Source organism: Pristiophorus japonicus, chromosome 6, assembly GCF_044704955.1.
Source record: "Pristiophorus japonicus isolate sPriJap1 chromosome 6, sPriJap1.hap1, whole genome shotgun sequence".
Taxonomy (NCBI): domain Eukaryota; kingdom Metazoa; phylum Chordata; class Chondrichthyes; family Pristiophoridae; genus Pristiophorus; species Pristiophorus japonicus.
In genome coordinates, this window is record NC_091982.1 from 10,812,907 (window position 1) to 10,838,735 (window position 25,829).

Sequence of the window (25,829 nt, forward strand, 5' to 3'; positions counted from 1 at the left end):
TCCCACTATTCATCGGGGACTTGGCCTGGAGGGTGGTGCACGGAGCAGTGCCGTGCAACAAATTTTTAAGCCGGTTCACGGACTCCCAGGCCGCCTGCAATTTCTGCGGTCTGGAGGAGTCCGTGTTCCATGTTTTTATGGAATGCACGAGGTTGCAGCCCCTGTTTTATTATTTGAAGGGGCTGCTCCTGAAATTCTGGCTGCACTTCAGTCCCACTCTCCTGATCTTTGGGCACCCTGTGCGGAGGGGAGCGGGTAGGTCCGAAGGCCTCCTCGTAGGACTGCTCCTGGGCACGGCCAAGGGTGCCATCAGCCGGTCCAGGCAGCGGGCGGTCGAGGGGGTCGTTCAACCTGACTGCCTGCCTCTCTTCCGCTCTTACATCCGGTCCAGGGTGTCCTTGGAGATGGAGCACGCGGTGTCCACCGGTACGCTCGCGGCCTTCCGCGAGAGGTGGGCACCGGAGGGACTGGAGTGCATCATCACGCCCGGCAACCAAATTTTAATTTGATTTTACGTTTTAAAGTTTAACTTGTTTTAATTGCCGGTGTTTTTAGTGTCCCCCTCTCCTTTTATAGGGGGCACTGGAAAAATTTGATTTTAGCGCCCCAAAAAAAAAAAAAAAAAAAAAAGGGGCCTTGAAAATGTCTGCTGTGTCACCCAGGTCGGGTGGCACAGTTTAATGTTGTTTATGTTTTGCAGGTAGACTCCTAAAAGAGTTTCATGCACAAGGACCCCCAGGTCCCTCTGCACCACAGCATGTTATAATTTCTCCCCATTCAAATAATATTCCCTTTTACTGTTTTTTTTCCCTCCAAGGTGGATGACCTCACATTTTCCGACATTGTATTCCATCTGCCAAACCTTAGCCCGTTCGCTTAACCTATCTAAATCTCTTTGCAGCCTCTCTGTGTCCTCTACACAACCTGCTTTCCCAATAATCTTTATTATCTGCAAATTTTGTTACACTACACTCTGTCCCCTCTTCCAGGTCATCTATGTATATTGTAAACAGTTGTGGTCCCAGCACCGATCCCTGTGGCACACCACTAACCACCGATTTCTAACCCAAAAAGGACCCATTTATCCCGACTCTCTGCTTTCTGTTAGCCAGCCAATTCTCTATCCATGCTAATACATTTCCTCTGACTCCGCGTACCTTTATCTTCTGCAGTAACCTTTTGTGTGGCACCTTATCGAATGCCTTTTGGAAATCTAAATACACCACATCCATCAGTACACCTCGATCCACCATGCTCGTTATATCCTCAAAGAATTCCAGTAAATTAGTTAAACATGATTTCCCCTTCATGAATCCATGTTGCATCTGCTTGATTGCACTATTCCTATCTAGATGTCCCGCTATTTCTTCCTTAATGATAGTTTCAAGCATTTTCCCCACTACAGATGTTAAACTAACCGGCCTATAGTTACCTGCCTTTTGTCTGCCCCCTTTTTTTAAACAGAGGCGTTACATTAGCTGCTTTCCAATCCGCTGGTACCTCCCCAGAGTCCAGAGAATTTTGGTAGATTATAACGTATGCATCTGCTATAACTTCCGCCATCTCTTTTAATACCCTGGGATGCATTTCATCAGGACCAGGGGACTTTTCTACCTTGAGTCCCATTAGCCTGTCCAGCACTACCCCCCTAGTGATAGTGATTGTCTCAAGGTCCTCCCTTCCCACATTCCTGTGACCAGCAATTTTTGGCATGGTTTGTGTGTCTTCCACTGTGAAGACCGAAGCAAAATAATTGTTGAAAGTCTCAGCCATTTCCACATTTCCCATTATTAAATCCCCTTTCTCACCTTCTAAGGGACCAACATTTACTTTAGTCACTCTTTTCCGTTTTATATATCTGTAAAAGCTTTTACTATCTGTTTTTATGTTTTGCGCAAGTTTACCTTCATAATCTATCTTTCCTTTCTTTATTGCTTTCTTAGTCATTCTTTGCTGTTGTTTAAAATTTTCCCAATCTTCTAGTTTCTCACTAACCTTGGCCACCTTATACGCATTGGTTTTTAATTTGATATTCTCCTTTATTTCCTTGGTTATCCACGGCTGGTTATCCCTTCTCTTACCGCCCTTCTTTTTCACTGGAATATATTTTTGTTGAGCACTATGAGAGAGCTCCTTAAAAGTCCTCCACTGTTCCTCAATTGTGCCACCGTTTAGTCTATGTTTCCAGTCTACTTTAGCCAACTCTGCCCTCATCCCACTGTAGTCCCCCTTTGTTTAAGCATAGTACGCTCGTTTGGGACACTACTTCCTCACCCTGCATGCTGTCGTGTGTCTGACCAGGTGTCGCCCCTCCCAACCTCAGGGTGATCCCTGCCACGTAGATCTCTGCAGCCCACTAAAGAGTCAGACCTGAAAGTTGTACAAAAGTACAGGGGTATGTGCAAACCTCTGAGCAGCACTCAGCAGGTTTAATGGAGCCAAAATAATTAATAAAACTATATCAAGAGATAAATACTGCAGACCGTGGAAAATGAACTAAGAACATTAATAAAACTATATCAAAAGATAAATACGCGGATGCGTGCTGAAAAATGAAATAAAAACATTAATAAGTAATAAAACTTTTTACCTACCAAAGGGCCCCAGCGGTGTCACGTTTGAGCACCGCATCAAAAACCTCGCGAGGGCACTGCTGGGAAAAGCCCTACCTTTTCCTCGGTAAATTTAGCTGTGGTAGTCCCTTTCCAGCGGCCCGCACCTTGCAGAGCTCACCACTGGAATGTCACCTTTACTGCGGCTTCACCGCATCGTTTCCGGTGGAAGTGAACACCGCTGAAATCCTCCCCGAGCTGAATATGGTTCGGGGAGGGAAAAGTACCGGACCGCGGCGGCCAATCGATTTTTTCGACCGACCGCCCAAACTCCGTGGTAGCCGTCCCTTCGGGGAGGGTGAATTTCGGGCCCCTGGAATCTATTAAACTCTGATTATTAATGTTACTGCTCACATTTTCCCATGGATGTTCGTCACTCTCTCTGGTTGCTCCATCAGCATTTGTCATTGAATTGCACCTGGTCATTTGGGGCAACCATGACACCATGCCGATGATTGAAATCGAGTCCCAGCAGAAAAAGCGCTAACAAATTCTCAATTAATAATATTGAATTAATCCAATTCAAATTTTATGTTAACTACCCTACTGGGTCTAATGCTTGTAGAATTTGTTGTGACACAGACTGGGCATAGTTAAAGTCTGCTGATACTCTGGAATATTTTCAACAAGTTGTGCCCTTATTACAGAGAATGTGGCATCTGTCCGGTTGGAATTAATTGTGAATTCGTTTTGAATTTTTTAAAAAGTGAAAACTCATGTTACTGAATCCAGTCCAGGGCAAAATAGGACACTCTCAATCAGATTCTAATAGCTTTCCAACAATACTGGCTGTGCAGACCTCCACTGATCATGATGGTTATTTTTCAATCAATCTTTCCTACCCTATTAAATGTTTCCAAATTTCTCACAAGTCAGCAAACCTTTGGCAAACAGGTCAGCTCACATGGAGCCAGACTTTCTTTCATCCTCAAGTCATTACCCGAGCCATTCTTCAGCCTTGATAATTCTCATGTTACACAGGCACGCTCAATAAAACAACATATTGTATTAATATTTTCACTGCTAGTTTTGAGACACAAATTCCCCCTACCTTTTTAAGCAACAGAATATTGTTGTAAAGCAGTCAGCTAAAATCTGATAATATTTACAGTAATTAAAAGTGCCTGTTTTTTTTTTCAAAACATAAGGGCCGAATTTGGTGAAGGCCCCTGTCCGCCCAAGTGTTGCCCAAAGGGACCGTCGGTGGCCGCCAAGGTAGCCGAGGGAACAATGTGCGGGGGTTTTCAGTGAAAAGGCCCTTCAAAAGTCGGCGGGCGGCAAAAGAGGGACTTACGCCACCAATCTGGGCGGCAGCCGGCGGGGAGCTCCTAATCTCGGCGGCAAAGGCGCTTGCCGGCCAAGTGCCGCCAAGGATGGAATCGGGCCCACAGAGGGTCGAAGACCTGAAAAGGAAATGCATTAAGAAAAAAAAAACCATCGGAAGACCGTCAGGGGACCCCATCCGGGTAAGTCCCCGAAAAGAAAAGAAAATATAAAATATGCTTACTCATCTTTTTTTTCCAGATCTTCATACCTACCGTCGGGGACAGACCAGCCTCCAGCCAGCGGTTCACTCCCGTTCTGGCGCCGACTCCCGCCCGCATCAATACGGCATCTCGGCAGGCGGGAGTGCACTTACGCCACTCGGCCGTCCGCTGATGTCAGCGGGCAGTTCCCGGTGGTTCTCCCATCCCGCCCGCATCGAAAGTGGCACTGGGCACAACTCGAGGACGAATATCGGCGGCAGTGGGCGGTAAGACCATCAATTTTGGGTCTTATGTACTTGACGGAAGATTCCTGTTGACTACTTTACTTTAATTACTGGTAGTGGATCTCCTCTGCCGTTGTTCAGTGCGAGTTGGAGGATATTTGAGTGTGCAGTGTATTATAATATGGTTCATCTCCAGTAGCAATGTTCATGAACAAAATAAATCTATCTTTTTTCCTGTAACTCTCTCTCTCTGCATCTTTCCCACTCTGTTTTTATGTTGTTCTCTCAGCCTTTGTCTTCCATCCTTGATCCTTTTCTTCCACCTGTTCTTTCTCAATTCCTGTGGCTACGGCACACTTCTCTCATTACTAGGACTCTTTTTCTCATTGCTTCTATTTCAACTCTCCGCACCACCTGTGTGTGTCTGCAGTGCCTGTGTTGCTCTCACACATGCTTCTTTATTGATATACCCAATACCTTTCTCTACTTTTCCTACAGTCAGGGATACACAAAAAAAAAGGAGGCAACAAATGCTAGATTGGAGGTGGGGCTGGGAAGAGGCGGTCAGAATGATACTGCAACATAGGTGACAGGGAGCAAGTAGGCCTGAGGGCCAGGCAAAGAAGAATGTAGGGACAATGCTTCAGCCAGAAGAAAGCAAGGGGTTCAAGTGTGAAAGGTAGCAGAAGCAGGGGCATCACTTAGAGGGGGGGGAGGGGAGGGGAAGGGGGGCGCAAAATGGGGGCTGGAAACAATAGTAGTATGTGATAAGAGCAGCCCAGGCCCCAAGTATTGGCCCAGGTCCTGAGTACCAGCTAGAAAGTGGCCAGACCAAGAAAAAGAGCAGAGGCAGCAGATTTCAGGATTAAAGCTGTGCTGCATTAGAACACAGCAGAGGAGGCAGTAGTGGTAACAGACAGAAGGCACTGGGCAGTGGGCAAGATGCATCACAAAGACAGCACTGTTGAAGAGGACAGTGAAATGCTTTTAGACAGGGAGCAAGCCAGACATGCCCAAGGTTAGTGAGCACGAGTAAAGTGTGGCTACTGCGTCTCTCGGGAGGGGTAGGTACATCTAACTTAATTGAATTCCCAGAACGGAACCTCAGGTAAGTTTACAGGAGAGTTCTCCCGGTGACCTGTTCAACATTAATCCCTCAACTAACATCACTAAAGCAGGTCATCTGGTCATTTATTCCATTATATGATGAAAGATCTACCTCTGAAACAATAACGCAGCAAAACAGATCAGTCCGACGAATCTCTTTGAATTTTTATTGCAGAATTAAAGGTGTAGAACTTAGGAAAAAAAGTAATCCTGTTCCGCAGTGAAATCAGAATACAGTCTTGTACGAACTGCATAAGCATAAACTTCTGGAGTTTAATTCACTCCTGTTCACCACAGCATGAAAAGCCAAAATGAGTCATAGTTGGCAACTCTGTAATGTTTATGTCCAGTATTCCACTTTGATCTAAAAGCAGCTTCCTTTTAGGTAATTCAGAACACCTCATCCTGATTAGATTACAGGATGAAAACATTACTGACAAAACAATCTAACAAGGTAACTGGGTGACTCATATTATTAGTTAGCAGAGTCTTCTTGTGGTGCAACTTTTAACAACTTCACACTCAAACTATTAGCATTGATCAATAGACTTTTGTTAGACAAGGTTATTAAGGGAAACAAGGGGGTAAATGAAGTTAAGATACAGATCAGCCATGATCTAACCGTATGATGGAACAGTCTTGAGGGGCTGAATGGCCTACTCCTGATTCTTTGGGGATGAAATTGCCCTATGCCCCGTTTGGGGCACACAATTTGAATTAAATGAGAATTTAGCACTTGGCGAGATGGCGAGCTAAATGTCCCAGAATTGGGGTCTTTGAAAAAAAAGACTTGGATTTATTTAGCGCCTTTCACGACCACTTGATGTTTCAAAGCACTTTACAGCCAATTAATACTTTTGGAGTGTAGTTACTATTGTAATGTAGGAAACGCGGCAGCCAATTTGCACACAAGCAAGTTCCCACAAATAGCAATATGATAATGACCAGATAATTTGTTTTTTTTGTTTATGTTGATTGAGGGATAAATATTGGCCAGGACACCAGAGACAACTCCCCTGTTCTTCATCGAAATAGTGCCATGGGATATTTTACGTCCACGTGAGAGAGCAGACAGTGCCTCAGTTTAATGTCTCATCCAAAAGATGGCACCTGTGACAGTGCAGTGCTCCCTCAGTACTGCACTGGAATGCCAGCCTAGATTTTTTTGTGCTCGAGTCCCTGGATTGGGACTTGAACCCACAACCTTCTGACAAAGGCGAGAGTGCTACCCACTGAGCCACAGCTGAAAGTTGAATCAAAAATATCTGCGGGGTGGTATCAGAGGCGTAATTTGCCATCAGAGAGGATTTCAGCCCCGCTAGCGGTCCGGCACCCAAGAGGGGGTGTCGGGCAATCTGTTGGTGGCCTGGCTGAACTTGCGGCCACCATTGTCAGGCCGACTGCAAAGTTGGCAAACAAAGGAAAAGATGCCGGCCGTGGTGTAAGGCCCTCCCCTTTTAGGACAGACGGGGCGCCCCAGCTACCACAGCTTTGCGACCCGCGACAATATCCCCCGTGGGGGCGTAAAGGGGTCGGCGCGGGGTGATAAGGGGGTCAACTTGCACCGCCATCCGGGGTGAAAGCTACGAGACACGGTGCAAAGCAGTTTTTGCCGTCAGTGCCCCGGGGGCAATTCCGGGCGGATCGCTTCCGCCACCTGCCCCAGAGGCGCTAACGGGCTTCTCGCAAAAGGGGGAATTGCGTCACCTATGTTCCCATGTCAAAACATTTTGTTTCCCCCCCCCCACACATACAATGGAAAATACGTGAGTGAAACTGATGGAAAGATCATGTTTTTATTAAATTGTAAAATTCTCTTTTAGGTAGAGAAAAACATACTAACTCTTCCAAGCTATATATGAATCGTTATGCAAATCAGAAAGGTTTGACAAAAATCAACACGTTCTTACCATATATTTAAAATTTAATTCTAATCTAAACATGTAGCAAGAAGAATTACCTAATAGTGCTTGGAACAAGTCACTGTTGAAAATGTTGGTGATTTTCCCAATTGAGGCCCGGAGCTGCTCCTCCTCTTGTTCTGGAAGATTCCTGCAGTACTCTCCCAGTAACTGCACTGCACGCTCAGTGTCTACAAAGAAAAATATCAACAGGATGCTCCAGTTCATTCCAATTGTCCAATATATTCCCAGGATTTTGGGTGGTGGCAAAATGTTCAAAAAAAATCATTACAAGCCAGTCTAGTACAATTTATTCCAAAAAAATTACACAGATTTTCTACAACCATTTACTGTGGTAAATATAGCCTCCAGATTTTATCATATATACAGTGATGACTATTTAAAAAAAAAAACAGATTTACAATTATTTTTATTAACAGAATATTGAGCATTGCAATAGCAGCACTCTTAAATTACAGTTCATTTTTTTAAAAACCTATATATGCTGGAATAGTGAAATAAAACAGATTTTTGGGGGGAAATTGACTTCAGGTCTGTCAGCATCTGAAAAGAAAAAAGTTGAGTTATCATTTCAGGTGCAAGGCCTTTCGTCAGGTAACCAGGGTGAATGACTTAGCAAGTTGGGACATTTCTCACTGGAGCTGAGGAGGTTAAGGAGCAACATGATCGAACTTTTCAGATTATGAAAGATTACAAGGTAAATGGCGATAAATTATTCCCACTGGTCACTGAGACAGTAATAAAGAGGAACCAAATGTAAGATAATTGCAAAAAGAAAAACGAGAGCATTGGAAAAAAAATCTTTATACAGAGATTTGCTAGGATGTGGAAAGTTCCACCACACACTGTTACTGAAGCAGAATCCGTAAATTCTTTTAAAGGGGAATTAGCCAATTGCTTTAAAAAGGAATATTAGAATGCAGTAAACGCATAAAAGGAGCGGTGAGCAGCGGCCTGGGAGCAGTGTGGAGACCACTGCGAGGTACAGCGCGAGCTGGGCAACGGCAGCGAAGAGTGATGTCAGCAAGGTCCAGGTCGGTGATTGGAGCGTGGGCAGATACAGCAGAAGCGGCGAAGGAGCGGAGAGAGACTCTAGAGGGGTGTGATCAGGGCCCAGGGGAGGCGTGAGTTCAGGGCCAGGGGCAGCACGGGCCAACCCACACTGCAATTTGTGTGCACTCGGTCCGTGCAGCAGAGCAGGACTCCAGTTGTCTTGGGTAATCCTTGCCACTGGACCAAGACCTCGCTCTGTCAAGCCCGTGTGGTGGCTGGTGTGCAACAGCCACCCCACGTAAAAAAAATCCACGCACAGGAATCTTCCACCCTTGAGGATGTAGTTCGGGTTCTTCTTTCAAAACACCTGTGAACGCATCCTTTTTTGGAAGCAAGTCATCCTCATTTCGAGGGACTGCCCATGATGATGATGTTGATGATGAATGGTGCAATGCCCACCTCACCCTCACAGGAGCCCTTGTGTCATTTATGATTGTAGAGGAGACCCCGAGTGTAAGCCAAAGCCAGGACGACACCCTAGAGGCCATTCCACCTATTGCCGGCATGTCCGATGAGGCCGAGGAAGAGGGGGGCACTGGTGTCAGCATCGTGTCACGGCTTCCTACACTCACATGCGCCAGCTCAGATACTGGGAGTACGCGGTCGGGAATGTTAGATTTAGGACAGGGGTCTGCACTGGGTGATGCACCAGGGCCCAGCCGGCTGCAGTATGGTGAAGGCAACCCCTGGCGCCATCTCTCCGGTGGGGGGGGGGGAGGGGAGGGGCGCGAGTTCACATGTGAGTTCTGCTGAGGAAGACTCAGACAAGCCCATTGGTGTTGAGGCTTATGAAAGAAGGATGGAGGCCATACATTTCTAGATGTTGGGGGCACTGGCAAGGGAGCCCGAGAGCCTGTTGCAAGTGGTCAGGGGCGTGGAGGAGTCTGCCTCCCGCATAATCGACAGCTCTGCACACGCCATGGAGCCCATCATTGCCAGTGTGCAGACGATGGTGGACTCCCAGAGTGACCGTGTGGATCCAGCTGTGATGCCGCGCCTTGTTGGCGATGTGGCAGCTGCCATTACAGCACAGGCGCAAGGGAACGAGCGTCTGAGTGCTGCTTTGGAGAGGATGGCCACTGCCCTGGAAGCTGGGCAACAGGCCACGGTGCGTCTTACTGCTGTCATCGCTGGTGGCATCGAGACTGTCTGCTCTCGTGCAGTCTCAGCTGGATGCCACGCGATATCTGACTGTTGCCCTCGCGGCTGGGTCGTCCACGGGGGACCTTCCGGTGTCATGCCACACCACCGACCTGTGCTTCAGCAGATTGATGGCGATGGTGAGGTGCTGCCCCGGAGGAGTGGTGCAGGCTCCTCGGACCAGGATCCTGTTGGCTCTCTCAGGATCACAGCAGCCCTGAGCCCAGACCTGTCACTCCGCCATTGCCGACAAGCATGGACTTGCCCGAGCCAAGGCCGACTGAACGCACCGAGGAGGGTGCTGGCCAATGTGCAGCCGGCCCTTCCAGGGCCAGAGCTCGTCAAGGACGTCCCAGAAGGACATCTGTAGGTTCGACATCTGAAACACAGCAGCCTTCCCAGACCCATGATGCAGCCACAAGGGAGACACTGCGACGTAGTTTGAGAATAGGCTTGAGTAAGAGGGGTTATAAGGAGATGCACGAGGGTGATAAATGATTGTGTTTATGTTGTTTGCACCTTTTTTTTTCCTTGTGTAATAAATCTTTATTTTGTGTTCCAATATCTGTGCAGGTCTCTCCTTTCACTGTGGCCAATGATGTGTGGAAGGGCTCATTGGGATGGCCATGGAGATGCACAGATGAAGGGTGAATTGGGCAATGAGACGGTTCTGCACTTCCTCCTGCGTGGCCGGTGACCCGCATCCTGGTCCTCCTCCTCCAACGCATAGTGCTCCTGCACCTCCTCCTCCTCCTCCTCCTCAGGTGGTACTGCTGCCTCATCCTCCAATGGTTGTGCCCTCATGATTGCCAGGCTGTGAAGCATGCAGCAGATGACCACAAATAAGGAGGCCCACTCAGGCGAGTACTGCAACACTCCACCAGAGCGATCCAGGCAACGGAACCTTTGTTTAAGGATCCCGATGCATTGCTCAATTAAGCACCTGGTGGCTGAATGAGCGTCATTGTAGGCTTGCTGCGGGGTAGGTCCGAGGGCCTCCTCGTAGGACTGCTCCTGGGCACGGCCAAGGGTGCCATCAGCCGGTCCAGGCAGCGGGCGGTCGAGGGGGTCGTTCAGCCTGACTGCCTGCCTCTCTTCCGTGCGCACATCCGGGCCAGGGTGTCCTTGGAGATGGAGCACGCGGTGTTCACCGGTACGCTCGCGGCCTTCCGTGAGAGGTGGGCGCCGGAGGGACTGGAGTGCATCGTCACCCCCGGCAACCAAATTTTAATTTGATTTTATGTTTTAAAGTTTAATTTATTTTAAATGCCGGTTTTAGTGTCCCCCTTCCCTTTTATAGGGGGCACTTGGAAAAAATTATGATTTTAGTGCCCAAAAAAAAAACACAAAAAAAAAAGGGCACGTGAAAAGTGTTTGGAGTGTCCCCCAGATCGGGGGGGCACTTGATTTAATGTATTATGTTTTCCTCAAAAGAGTTGTAGGCTTGCTGCGATGGGAAGTCAGCAGCCAAGTGCACATTGGGTAGCCCTTGTCTGCAAGGAGCCAGCTGCAGTCTTGGTTTGGGCCAGCAAACACGCTGGCTACACCGGCCTGGCGCAGGATGAAAGCAGCGTGGCTGCTGCCAGGATACCGGGAATCAACTGCCATGAATTTGCGGTGGTGGTCACACACCAGCTGGGCATTGAGGGAGTGGAATCCCTTGCGGTTTCTGAACATCTCGGGATTGTTCTGTGGCGCCCTCAATTCAACGTGGGCGCAGTCTATGGCGGCCCTGAACCCTGGGGAAGCCCGCAATTCACACGAATCCGATCTGCTGCTCCAACTGCTTCTCCCTGCTCATCGGGAAGGAAACATAGTCCCTCCTTCTCTTATAGAGAGCATCTGTCACTTGACAGATGGAGCTATGCGCGGCAAACTGAGAAATGATTGGTATGTCTGCTGTAGCAGCTTGGAAAGATCCAGTGGCATAGAAATTTAGTGCTATGGTCACTTTGGTGGTGGCGGTCAGAGGTGTCCTCAACTCTGTTTGAGGTTGGAGGTCTGGCTGCAGGAGATTGCACAGCTCCCTCACAGCATCCTTCCGGAATCGAAGTCTACGGATGCATTGGTCATACGTCAGGCCTAGGTCCCTCAACGAATATCTGTCCCACCTGTGACAGAGAACGTGGTTCTCATAAGTACAGAAGAACATAAGAATTAGGAACAGGAGTAGGCCATCGAGCCCCTCGAGCCTGCTCCGCCATTCAACAAGAACATGGCTGATCTGGTCGTGGACTCAGCTCCACTTACCCGCCCGCTCCCCGTAACCCTTAATTCCCTTATTGGTTAAAAATCTGTGATTTGAATACATTCAATGAGCTAGCCTCAACTGCTTCCTTGGGCAGAGAATTCCACAGATTCACAACCCTCTGGGAGAAGAAATTCCCTCTCAACTCGGTTTTAAATTGGCTCCCCCATATTTTGAGGCTGCGCCCCCTAGTTCTAGTCTCCCCGACCAGTGGAAACAACCTCTCTGCCTCTATCTTGTCTATCCCTTTCATTATTTTAAATGTTTCTATAAGATCACCCTTCATCCTTCTGAACTCCGAGTAAAGACCCAGTCTACTCAATCTATCATCATAAGGTAACACCCTCATCTCCAGAATCAGCCTAGTGAATCGTCTCTGTACCCTCTCCAAAGCTAGTATATCCTTCCTTAAGTAAGGTGACCAAAACTGCACGCAGTACTCCAGGTGCGGCCTCACCAATACCCTATACAGTTGCAGCAGGACCTCCCTGCTTTTGTACTCCATCCCTCTCGCAATGAAGGCCAACATTCCATTCGCCTTCCTGATTACCTGCTGCACCTGCAAACTAACTTTCTAAAAGAGTTTCATGCACAAGGACCAATTGTGGAGCAGTGGAGGCGTGTCCTGCACAGTTGGAGCTGAGGTGCAGTGAGGAGAGCAGCAACCAACCTTAGCTCCTGCCTGGAGAGCCCTGAGAACAGCCCAGGAAGAGAAGAAAGGAAGGGGCTTCACCACCAACTTTCACCCAGAGGGAGAGGAGGAAAAAGCAGAAAACTTTTACTAACTTTTATCATTTCTGCAAAGAGTTGGAGAGAGGGGGAAAGACCAAAACAACATCCAGTGTGGAAGGAGGGTGACTCTACATCTTCTACAGCTGGGTGTGGGAGAATTTCCCAAAAAGACTTTGTTATATCGGTGGGGGGAGGAAAGAAGACCACTGAGGGCCGGAACATCGCGGGGGGTGTGTGTGTGTGGAAGTGTGTGTGGGGGCCTTGCTTACAACTAGGCCCCACACACAATTGGACCCCCCCCACCTCCCAATTGCCTAGCCTGGGATAACTGGAGCTACCAGGCTGAAGATTCTTTAAACACCTAATTAAACATCGTTGGGAGTGTGTGCCTGGTTGGCTCTAGCTGCCCCAGGTGAAGACATCTTCTCCCCTCACCTGAAGACCACCCCAAAGACTATTTGTGTTTTGCCATCTGGGGATTGCACCCACCCACAGCTGCGAGGGGAGACCTGCCCTCGCAGTTCCCCCCCCTTCCCATCCCCCCTCTCTCTTTCTCTGTTACTCTCTGTTTCTCCCCTCTCTCTCTGAGAGCCCTTCCTTCCAAATTACAAAAAAAAACAATTGAGACAACTGAGCAGAGGGAGCAAGGCCCCTCCCCAATTGCCAACTAGGGGAGAGGTGTGCCTCGTTAAGAGCTCCTCTGCTCAGTCTATATACGAGGCCAATTAAGACCATTAAGGCCTGTGACTTTGGGGTGGGTGTAGCCCTTAAAGGGACCCCGTGATGGCGACCCCATCCACGCCGGTGGCGGGGCCAGCGAGGACATATGCGCAGGCGGTGTCCACATCCACGGCACCTCCTGCGCCACCCGCTGCCCTGCCACCTTTTCAACTAATCACGAAAAAACACGGGGTCAAGAGCTACACTCACCCCACAATGACCATCGAGGAGTGCGTGCGGGCGATGGCTGGGGTAGTCGGCCCCTCGGCCATTGTCGCAGCCTCCAAGATGTCTGTGAAGGCCGTGTTCTTCCTGGGGTTGGAGCGGGCGGTGTCCCTGGCCCTTGAAAAGGGGCTCACGGTGGGCGGGACGTTCCTGCCGGTGGACCCTCTCGAGGCCACCGCGCAGAGGGTCATCGTATCGAACGTCCCGCCCTTTGTTCCCGCTGAGCTCCTCCTCCCTCACCTACACCAACTGGGGGAGGTAAGGTCAGGGATCAACCCCATACCGCTCGGCCTCAGGGAGAACAGCCTGCGCCACGTGTTCTCCTTCCGCCGCCAGCTCTTTGTCCGGCTGGCGCGGGAGGACACGACGGAAGGGCACTTCAATGTGGTGCACGAGGGGACTGCCTACCGCGTCTTTTGGACGTCGGACGGCGTGCGGTGCCATGCCTGCAGGGAGGTGGGGCACATTCGCAAGAACTGCCCCGCCTCCAAGGCCACCAAACCACCGAGGGCGGCCAAGGCTGGCGCAACTGCCACCCCTCCCCCTAGTAGCGTCCGCGTGTCGGGAGCTGTGGGTGCGCGGGCATCGCCGGGGGCCTTTGCTTTCACGGCCTCTGGCGGGGGGGGAGGGAGAGAGTCCGATCGGAAAGAAGGCGCGGGAGAAGGCGAAACATCCCGAGGCGGGTACCCTCAGTGCGCCAGACAGCTTGAACACCGCGCTCAGCCCAACCCAGTCACCGGCGAGCGCGGGGTGCCCTGAGCCCGTGCCTGAGCCCTTGACCAATACCGCAGAGGGGCTCGGGCGCGGGCAAGAAAAGGAAAAGGGGGGGTGGAGCGGGAGGCCTCGGCAGACATGGAGGTCTCCCTGCCTCCGCGCGCCCCCAGGAACAAAAGGAGGCGCGGCTCCGATGAGGCGGAGGGGGAACAACATCGCTCCGCGGAGGAGTCGGTGCCCGCCGCGTGTCCCGCGTCACCAACCAGCGCCCCCAAGCTGCGCTGTAGGCGAGAGGAGTCTGTCCCCGCGGAGGGTGAGACAGTCGAGGCTGCCCAGCCTCTGCCTCCCGGGGATGGCGTGGAAGATCTGCCTGTCGTGGGGGGCGTGGGGACCGCGGAGGAATGCGTAGCCGCCGGGCCGGGCGTCCCGGGGACTGAGGCGGGCGGGGCCGAAAAGGCCGAACCTGAGCCCGCCCAGCTATTAATCAACTTCCCCCGGGAGTCGCTCGACCCGGCAGAAAATGAAATTCAGGATTTTAATGACACTGTAAATGCTGGGCCGGGGGGTGGCAGCGGGGAGGGGGAGGAACACCCACCCTCGCCCCTTACTTTGGAGCTGGAGCACTTGGGGAGCCTGGGGATTTCCTATGGCCGGGTCTCTCCTTGTTCTCCGGTTCCTGGGGCGGAGGGGGAACCCCTTCCGCTGTCGTTTCCCGACCCAGCACCGTTTTTAAAAGAGCCCAGTGGGGACTCCTCTGCCGACGATCCTGGGGGTGGGATCGGGGCAGAGCCAGGGTCGGTTGGAGCGGCCGGGTTATTTGCCGTACCTTGTGCGGTCGATGGGCCGGCTGCTGGCGGCCACCTCCCGGAGGAGGACGGGGACTCAGTGGGGGACGCGGGAGAAGAACTAGAGACCACCGCCAGGGAGGCGGTGGATCTGCTCGCGGCCGCCGCTGAGGCCCTCCTCATTCCTGCAAAGGAACTCCTGGACTTTTTGGCCCAGAGCCGGGGTCGCCGCGACCAAGCCCGACTGGCCCTGGAAAAATGGTCCGAGCCAGAGCTGATCAAGGGGTCCGTCCGCGCCGCCGCTAAAACCTTGGCCACGGGCGGGCCCTTGACAAAGGAGCAACACCTTGAGCTGCGCGAGCTCGAGGGACTCCTCGCTGGGCTGCGGAGGGAGCTGAGTTCAACAAAAGACTCCGCTCCCTCCCCCACAATAGGTTAAGGTAGAGGTTGCACTATGCTTTTGCCATGAAGATAACCATAGCCAGCCTCAACATCAACGGCGGCAGAGGGGCACGCCGTAGATTTGACAATTTTTCGCTCCTGCGGGAGGGGAAATATGCGGTGTGCTTCCTGCAAGAAACCCACACCGTTCCGGGAGACGAAGCCACGTGGCTCCTGGAATGGCAAGGAGAGGTCCGCATGAGCCACCTCACCGCCATTTCTAGTGGGGTGGCCATCTTGCTGGGCCCGCATTTTCAGCCGGAGATCTTGGGGGTCGAGGAGCCCGTGCCAGGCCGCTTGCTGCACGTAACGGTTCGCCTGGGGGACGTGCCGCTCCATCTCGTGAACGTGTACGCCCCTCAGCCCGGCCCGCAGCAAACGCGCTTCTTTGAAGAGGTGTCTGCTCTTCTTGGCTCCGTCGACGTCGGCGACTGCATTGTCCTCGGGGGGGATTTTAACTGCACCCTCGAGGCGAGGGACCGCTCCGGTGCCCCGCAGTGCATGACGGCGATGGAGAAGTTGAGGGACCTGGTCGGGTCCTTCGACTTGGTGGACGTCTGGCGAAATCTCCACCCCGACTCCAGCGCCTTTACTTGGGTGAGGCCTGGAGTACGATGGTCCAGAGTCGACCGCCTTTACGTGTCTCGGGCGTACGTTTCCTGCGTCCCGGCGGCCTCCATGCGGCCGGTGCCGTGTTCGGACCACCACTTGGTGTGGGCGGAGCTCGCTTCGCTCCGCGCGAGGACGGGGTCCGCGTACTGGCACTTTAACAACCGGCTGCTGGAGGACGTGCGGTTCCAGGACTCGTTCCGTCGATTCTGGTCCGACTGGAGAAGGAAGCAGAGGGGCTTCCCCTCCTTGAGGCTATGGTGGGACGCGGGCAAGGCTCACGTCCGCGTCTTCTGTCAAGAGTACGCGAGGGGGTCGACCAAGAGGCGGGCGGCCAGGGTCGGACGCCTAGAAAAAGAGGTGCTCGACCTGGAATCCCGTCTCGGTCAAGTCGTCCAGGACCCGGCCCTGCGGACGGTGTACGAAGCGAAGAAGGCCGCGCTGAAGGACCTGCAGCTCGTCGGGTCCCGAGGCGCGTTCGTGAGGTCGCGGATCCGGTTCCTGCGGGATCTGGACCGCGGCTCCCCCTTCTTCTACTCGCTGGAAAAAAGGCAGAGTGTCCGTAAGCAGCTCTTGACGCTGCTGGCCGATGACGGCTCTCTCGTCTCGGATCCGGAGGGCGTCAACAACAGGGCCCGTGAATATTACGGGGCTCTGTTCTCTCCGGATCCGTCCAGCGAGGAAGCGCGTAGAGTTTTGTGGGAGGACCTGCCGAAGGTCAGCCCGGAGGGCGCCGAAAATCTGGAAGCTCCGCTAAGCCTGGCGGAGCTGACCGGTGCCCTCGACCGGCTCTCGAGGGGAAAATCCCCGGGGCTGGACGGGCTGACCGTGGAGTTCCACAGGGCGTTCTGGGACGTCCTGGGGAGCGACTACGCGCGGGTCCTGGGGGAAAGTCTGGCGACCGGGGAGATGCCCCTCTCTTGGCGCAGGGCAGTCATCGTCCTGCTGCCTAAGAAGGGCGATCTCCGCCTCCTAAAGAACTGGCGCCCGGTCTCCCTCCTCAGCACGGACTACAAAATCTTCGCCAGGGCGATGTCTGCTCGCCTTGGTGCCGTGCTGGACCACATGATCCACCCCGACCAGTCCTACACGGTCCCGGGCCGGACAATCCACGACAACATCCATCTGGTCCGGGACCTCATCCATTGTTCCCAGGAGGCTGGTCTGTCGGTCGCCTTCCTATCCCTCGACCAAGAGAAGGCGTTCGACAGGGTGGATCACGACTATCTGCTCGGAACTCTGCGCGCTTTCGGGTTCGGGACGCATTTCGTCGCCCGGATCCGACTTTTGTACGCCGCCGCGGAGTGTCTGATTAAGGTTAACGGGTCCTTGACGGCGCCCCTTCGCTTTAGGAGAGGGGTGCGCCAGGGATGCCCCATGTCCGGCCAGTTATACGCCGTTTGCGTGGAGCCTTTCCTGCGCCTCTTGCGGACGAGGTTGACGGGACTGGCTCTGCAAGGGCCGGGCGTGGAGGTCGTCCTCTCGGCTTACGCCGATGACGTGCTCCTCGCGGTAGAGGATCCCGCTGACCTGCGGAGGATGCGTGAGTGCCAGGAGATTTACTCGGCCGCGTCCTCCGCCAGGATCAACTGGGAGAAATGTTCCGGACTCCTGGTGGGTCAGTGGCGGGTGGACTCCCTGCCGGAGGAGCTCAGGCCTTTTGCCTGGAGCACGACCCATCTCCTCTATCTGGGAGTCTACCTTAGCCCCGACGAGGGAGCCTGGCCGGCGAACTGGCAGGAGCTGGAGGCCAAGGTCGCCGCTCGCCTAGGGCGCTGGACAGGACTGCTCCGAGTGCTGTCCTACAGGGATCGAGCGCTAGTCATAAACCAGCTGGTGGCCGCAATGTTGTGGTACCGGTTGGTCACTTTGACCCCTCCCCCTGCGTTTGTCGCCAAAATACAGAAGAAGCTGGTGGACTTCTTCTGGAACAACAGGAAGCACTGGGTCTCTGCCGCGGTCTTGAGTCTCCCGCTTGAGGAGGGCGGTCAGTCGTTGGTGTGCGTCAACGCCCAGCTCGCGACTTTCCGTCTTCAGACCCTGCAGAGATACCTTTACGTCGAGCCCCCTCCTAGGTGGTGTGCTCTGGCGACGTATTTCTTCCGCCAGCAGCGCGACCTCAATTACGACACGCAGCTCCTGTTTGTGAACTTGGGGGGTGTCAGGACCGCCCTCCGGGAGCTGCCTGTCTTTTACAAGGAACTCATCAGGGTCTGGAACAAAGTCTCCACCAAGCGCAGCTCTCCGCCGGCTGGAGTGGCGGCCGTCCTGCAGGAGCCGCTGCTCGGGAATCCGTACCTCCACGACCGAGGTTTTATGTGGCGGTCGGAAGAGAGGGCTGTGGCTGGTGAGGTGACCAGGGTCAGGGACCTGCTCGATGGCGGAGGAGCGGGCTGGATGGTGCCAGGCACGCTGGCGCGGTGCCTAAATTCAGCCGACGTCCGCCGCGCGGCCGATGCCATCGAGTCGCTAAAAACAGCTCTGGGCCCTGACTCCGTTAGGTGCATCGAGGAGGCTCAAGCACGTGGGGAGATCCCGTCCGAACTGACCCCCGTCCGGACGGAATTCCTCATCGGCGCCAAACCCCGGAACCTCCCTCGGGGGCCGGCGCCTCACAACTTGAGCCGCCTCGGGGAAATCCCCTCCGTGCCTTTCAGTTCCGCGCGGAGGGGTTTCCTGTACGGGCTGCTCCTGCACACTCTCAACTTTGCCATCCTCGCCTGCCGTCCGGACATGCCATGGCGTACCATCTTGCCGTCCGGAGGAGGCGGGGGTCCCCGATGGAGGGCACTCTACGCGGAGGTCCTCCCACTATTCATCGGGGACTTGGCCTGGAGGGTGGTGCACGGAGCAGTGCCGTGCAATAAATTTTTAAGCCGGTTCACGGACTCCCAGGCCGCCTGCAATTTCTGCGGTCTGGAAGAGTCCGTGTTCCATGTTTTTATGGAATGCACGAGGTTGCAGCCCCTGTTTTATTATTTGAAGGGGCTGCTCCTGAAATTCTGGCTGCACTTCAGTCCCACTCTCCTGATCTTTGGGCACCCTGTGCGGAGGGGAGCGGGTAGGTCCGAAGGCCTCCTCGTAGGACTGCTCCTGGGCACGGCCAAGGGTGCCATCAGCCGGTCCAGGCAGCGGGCGGTCGAGGGGGTCGTTCAACCTGACTGCCTGCCTCTCTTCCGCTCTTACATCCGGTCCAGGGTGTCCTTGGAGATGGAGCACGCGGTGTCCACCGGTACGCTCGCGGCCTTCCGCGAGAGGTGGGCACCGGAGGGACTGGAGTGCATCATCACGCCCGGCAACCAAATTTTAATTTGATTTTATGTTTTAAAGTTTAATTTGTTTTTAATTGCCGGTGCTTTTAGTGTCCCCCTCCCTTTTATAGGGGGCACTGGGGAAAAATTGTGATTTTAGTGCCCAAAAAAAAAAAAAAAGGAAAAAAAAGGGCCTTGTAAATGTCTGGTGTGTCACCCAGGTCGGGTGGCACCATTTAATGTTTTATGTTTTACAGATAAACTCTAAAAGAGTTTCATGCACAAGGACCCCCAGGTCCCTCTGCACCGCATCATGTTGTAATTTCTCCCCATTCAAATAATATTCCCTTTTACTGTTTTTTTCCCCCAAGGTGGATGACCTCACACTTTCCGACATTGTATTCCATCTGCCAAACCTTAGCCCATTCGCTTAACCTATCTAAATCTCTTTGCAGCCTCTGTGTCCTCTACACAACCCGCTTTCCCACTAATCTTTGTGTCATCTGCAAATTTTGTTACACTAAACTCTGTCCCCTCTTCCAGGTCATCTATGTATATTGTAAACAGTTGTGGTCCCAGCACCGATCCCTGTGGCACACCACTAACCACCGATTTCCAACCCGAAAAGGACCCATTTATCCCGACTCTCTGCTTTCTGTTCGCCAGCCAATTCTCTATCCATGCTCATACATTTCCTCTGACTCCGCATACCTTTATCTTCTGCAGTAACCTTTTGTGTGGCACCTTATCGAATGCCTTTTGGAAATCTAAATTCACCACATCCATCGGTATACCTCTATCCACCATGCTCGTTATATCCTCAAAGAATTCCAGTAAATTAGTTAAACATGATTTCCCCTTCATGAATCCATGTTGTGTCTGCTTGATTGCACTATTCCTACCTAGATGTCCCGCTATTTCTTCCGTAATGATAGCTTCAAGCATTTTCCCCACTACAGATGTTAAACTAACTGGCCTATAGTTACCTGCCTTTTGTCTGCCCCCTTTTTTAAACAGAGGCGTTACAATTGTATTGGATTGTACAGCCACCCATGAACTCATGTTAAGAGTGGAAGCAAGTCTTCCCGATTCCAAGGGACTGCCTATGATGATGATGATGTATGGAAACTGCTGTCTATAGACCCTTGCACGACAGGGCCTTCTCCCCCCACGACTATGTTCACATCTTCCTATGGCAGCTACCTCATTGCCTTCTCCCTCATGCTCTTGCTGCTCCTCACCCTCTGCAGTCTGCTGCTGGCAAGCATCTGCCTCTTGTGCATCCTGATGTCGCTCGATTTCATCCACTATCTGGTGCGGAGTGTCAGCGTACCTGACTGACCCTCCTCCTGACGGCAGGTCCTTCCTGGGCCACCTTTCTGTTTTGAGGCCTGTCGCCATCTCTGTGGCCTTCTGCATGTTGGGCAGCCATTTCCTGCTGCATCCCTGGCCCGCTGCCTCTGGGGACGGTGCCACCTTCTCCTGCGTGCCTCCCTGCCGTGCTCAATGTGGAGGAGGCGTTCCACTGCTGGCACTGAGCCCATTGCCTCCACAAGCAGAACCTTCACAATGAGGGCTCTGTGTTGTCCAGATTGAAGACCCGAGCCCACTAGCGCTCAATCCCGCTCTGAACAAGGCAGCGAGCAAACCTTGTGAAAATCCAAAAAATTCTCGGCATAAACAATGGTGTTACACGCAACATGCCTTTAAAGGCCGCTGGCGGTCTTGAGCCGGCACTGTGTACCGACCCAAAAAACTGTCGGGGGCACCGACAGGTGGCCGGAAGACTTTTTGACCTGAAATTACCTTCAAGGGAGGAGCCACTGCACTGCGCGCTCTGATGATGCATCTACAGGAGCGTGCGGAAGTGGGGGGGGGGCAGGGCAGAACTTCATATCGCAGCAAAAACCTCGGAGGACAATGCTGCAAATCGGTGGCCATTCCGTGCTGCCACTTTCAGGCGGCCAGAGGCCTTATTGGCAGGGGCAATTTCGGCTCCCTTTATTCTTATACTCTAATCCCTTTGTAACAAAAGCTAACATACCGTTTGCACACCAATATAATTTACATTTAATGTAATTACGTTAAAATTTACAACAATTTTGTACAATTGAGCCGCATAGCAACAAATAATGCCACAACTGTAAAGAACTTATATCAGACCTCCACAGTATGTATCTGCAAGTTCTATGCAATTCGTAATGTCCTTTGCACTCTGTAATGCACCGTGACCACAATCCAGCCAGTGCATGGGTCAGCTTTGGAATGCTGGGTGGTGGGTCACAGGGGTGCAGCAGAAAGCAAATGCGAATGACATGGTGTTCCACCCACTTTGATTAATTCTACTTTCCCAGCCCAACGCCCATTCCCTCCAACCCCTCACGAATCTTACTCCTTTGGCGGACAGAGTTGAACAACTTGTATAGCAACTCCATCTTGTGGCCAGATGCCTGCACTTACAGCATGACAGCTAAGAGGCAACAGAAGGTTTTTCCCATTCTAAAATCCTGAGGTGTTGACATGGGGTTTTTCCATTATAAATATTGACATGAAAAGCATGATTCAAAAATCATGACACAGAAAGTTAGGCCAATATGGACAAGAAGTGTGCACTGTACATAATACTTTTATATACAGCAGATAGATATACATATGTAAAATTGTTACATTTGTGTTGCCTCTGAAAAGTATTCCATTATTTTCTACTGGTGCAGAGCGAGCAACGTTGAATTCTGGAATAGACCAACAACTGATACAACCAATAGATAATTGTCAAAGTCATTCCCTTTAAACAATCTCTTATTTTTCTTTCCTAATCAATAAATAAACCACAATAATAATTATTGCTATTCACTAATGTTTGTCTATGAGGAGTTTGAAGCAGAAAAGTACATTAAAATAATTTAATCACTTGCCTAAATTAAAAGCATCAAGAATTCGGTCTCCAGTTTCTTTCAAAGTCTTTTGGAAAAAGCAAAGAAACTCTTAAATGCTCACAGGCTTCCACCTGCCAGTTTCTGTTGATAAATAGATTACATGCTGGGAAATTGTGCAAACAATTCATACTCACAACGTGCAGATTACATGCTGGTAAACTCTGCAAAGCTCTCTCTTAACTGTTGTGAGGTGAAAACATCCAGTTGAAGCCCAGGCTTTTGAGGCTGGCTTTTCCATTTTGTTTAAAATGTTATTTTGGACATTAGAAATCTTAGTTACTGAGAGAAAATGGCAGTAAGAATGTTTTTGAAAATAGTGATTCCATTGATTCATCAACAAACCATAAAAACTGAATGAGAAATGTGGACATACGAATGTATTAATATACTTTCTCCAGCTGCAATACAATACAATCCATGAAGACTTGCAGAATGGGCATATAATTGGCAAATTAATTTCAATATAGATAAATGTGAAGTGATGCATTTTTGTAGGAAGAATAAGGAGGCCACATACTCTTGGAAAATAAAAGTCTAAATGGGGTAGAGGAGCAAAGGGGTGCAGATGCACATCACTAAAAGTGGGAATGCAGGTTAACATGGCCATAAAATGCAAACAAGGCACCATTGTTCATTGCTAGGGAGACAGAACTGAAAAGCAGAGAAGTTAAGTGGGGGGAGGGATATGGGGAATTTGATGTGCGGCAGCGTTGGTTTGTGACTTTAAAGGATCTCTGTAAACACACTCATTGTGTCTGTCTGTTATAAGACAATATAGAAATTCTAATTCCTATCAACAAAACACAGGTGGCAATTCGAGCTTTTAAAATTTACAAAATGAAATGAGAAAAGACATGATGGTGTTTGACAGCTGTTATTAATTAGAATGTTTACATTATCTCAACATAACAGGTGATAACCAGTTATGCTAATTAGAGGCTGTTTACTTCAAATGATCACAATTATGAGGAGGAAAAACACCATCTGTCTCTGAGCTGAATGAAGTTTCTGAAGTTCAGAAAACAAAAACTGCAACAGGTATATATAATCAGTATGACTTCTCCTCACACAAACGCGGTTTCAAAAAAATCCAATTGAATTTTTACCTGAATAAAGGTGTTTTTAATTTGCCTTCTACCTTTTCTTTGCACAATTTGAAACAGTGTTGGGCAGAAACTGCTCGAATGTTCCATCAGTGCAGCTGACTGAATTGAGCTGTGCATTCTGGGAAATACTACTCATGCTCAGACTGCACAATCTAAATTCAGAGTCAGCTTTGGGTAAACATATCAAGTTTCAACCTGACTTTTGGGAGATGCTCAAGCTATCAAGTAAAACCTTTAATTAAGGCAATAAAGCAACAAATTGCATTCATATAGGACCTTAAACGTAGAAAAAACATCCCAAGGCACTGCGTTGTAATGCAATGACAAAAAGCAACACTGAGCCAAAGGAGGAGATATTACTTTTAGTGACTAAAAGATTGGTCAAAGAGGTGGGTTTCAAGAAGGGTTTCAAGAGGGGGTACTGAAGTTTCATGTTCAGCCATGAACTCATTGAATGGCGGTGCAGGCTAGAAGGGCTGAATGGCCTACTCCTGCACCTATTTTCTATGTTTCTATGTTTCTATGTTTCTAAAAGGAGGAGGGAGGTGGAGCGGCAGATAGTTTTAGGAAGGGAATTCCAGAATTTAGGCTCTAGACAACAGAAGGCATGGCCGTCAATGATGGGTTGAAGGGAGTCGGTGATGTACAAGACACAGATTCTCAGAAGGTTAGAGGTCTGCAGAAGGTTACACAGATAGGGAGGGGCAAGGCCATGAAGAGATTTAAATATGAGGATCATAACTTTAAATTTGAGGAGGTGGGGGAATGGGAGCCAATGTAATTCAGCGAGCACAGGGCTGATGGGGGCGTGAGACTTGGAGCAAGATAGGATATGAGCAAGAGAGGATTTGATAAGCTGTAATTTATGGAGGGTGGAGGATGAAATGCTGGCCAAGAGAGCATTGGAAGAGAGAATCTGGCAGTGACAAAAGCATGGATGAGGGTTTCAGCAGCAGAAGGGTGTGACAGGGGCACAGACAGTGAAGTTAGAAAAAGGCAGTCTTTATGATGGAGAGGATATATTCAAGAAACTCCATTAAATTTGTCAAACATACATCTTTAATAAATCCATATTTGCCATCCTTAATTAATCCCTGCATTCCTAAGCGCTCACTAATTTTATCTTGAATTATGTACTATAGGAATTTGCCAACAATTGGCAACGTTTGCCACAACCGCTGTCCCGGTTAGTTGATCGTTACTAACTCCTCTGCTATGGACACCTCATATGCCATCCTGAGTCTGACCCTGCCAGAGCATTCACCACCAACCTGGAAGAAGCCATGAAGCTGACCCAAAACAAGATGTCATGACAACAACATAAAAGTCCTCCTTAACAGCGTGGACCTTACTGCCGATGAGGCACAAGTGAGAGCCCTGAAGCATAACACTTGGAAGTAGTAACATCCTCTTATGGATAAGTCCCTAGATGATGATGATTTTTAGCCCTAACATTTTTGGTTTTGGTCTCCATATTTAAGGAAGGATATACTTGCATTGGAGGCTGTTCAGAAAAGGTTCACTAGGTTGATTCTGGAGATGAGGGGGTTGACTTATGAGGATAGGTTGAGTAGGTTGGGCCTATACACATTGGACCTCAGAAGAATGAGAGGTGATCTTATTGAAACTTATAAGATAATGAGGGGGCTCGACAAGGTGGATGCAGAGAGGATATTTACACTCAAAGGGGAAACTAAAACTAGGGGACAGAGGGCTCAAATTTCCCCAAGAGTTGGCCCGCTTTTTTTGGAGCAAGTAGCTTTTTTTGGAGTAACTTAAAAATCACAAATTTCCCCATTTAACTTGCTCCAGTATAAGTCAGTTAGATAGATTTTGTTTTAGTTTAGTTTAATTTTTTTTCTCCAAAATGGGGCGTGACCAGCCACTTACACCTGTTTTGGCCATAGAAGCAAATTTGGCCAGCTGAAAGTTACACTGGCCTAAGTTAGCTTGGAGTATGTGGCCACTTTTGTAGGCACAGAAAAATCTTACCTACATCTAAGAAATCAGCGCAGGTAGCCAGAGATGGGGGGGGCGGGGGGGAACGGGAAGGTGAGTTAGAGAATTCCAAAGCTCTAAAGACCTTCACAACATCAGCACAACATTACAACATCTTCAGCACAACAGCTGCACAACATCATCACAAATAAATGAAAGATAAATCAGCTACAGAAAATAGAGCAGTCCTATCTTGCCGACTGCAGAACACACCGGCTAGCCCTCCCATCAGGGCTAGGGGCGACAGGCACGCATGACTGTAGGGGTGAGGGATTTTAACTTTTTACAGTTGACCCTAAATGTTGTGTGGTCCTAAAGGAGGATGATTCAGTTTGGATACAAAATATCTTTTATTGGATATTTTACAGTGTACTTCAACGATACAAACAACAACAACAACAACAACATCCACAGCAGGAAAGAAAGTCTGCACCCATCCCTCACCCACATCTCGGGGAAAGTGCACTTCCTCATAGGGTCGGTGATGGTGGGGGGGGAAGGGTTGGGGGCCCGGCTTGG

The 25,829-nt window shown here is 50.5% G+C and overlaps 1 protein-coding gene across 1 annotated transcript in view; it reads right to left on the reverse strand.

The window, feature by feature from the left end:
* dlg3 (discs, large homolog 3 (Drosophila)) overlaps positions 1-25,829 on the reverse strand; it is a 779,594-nt gene that overhangs the window by 747,180 nt on the left and 6,585 nt on the right. The window contains exon 2 of the mRNA XM_070882612.1: positions 7,391-7,522. Coding sequence (XP_070738713.1) covers positions 7,391-7,522 — 132 coding nt within the window. The remainder of the gene's footprint in view (positions 1-7,390; positions 7,523-25,829) is intronic.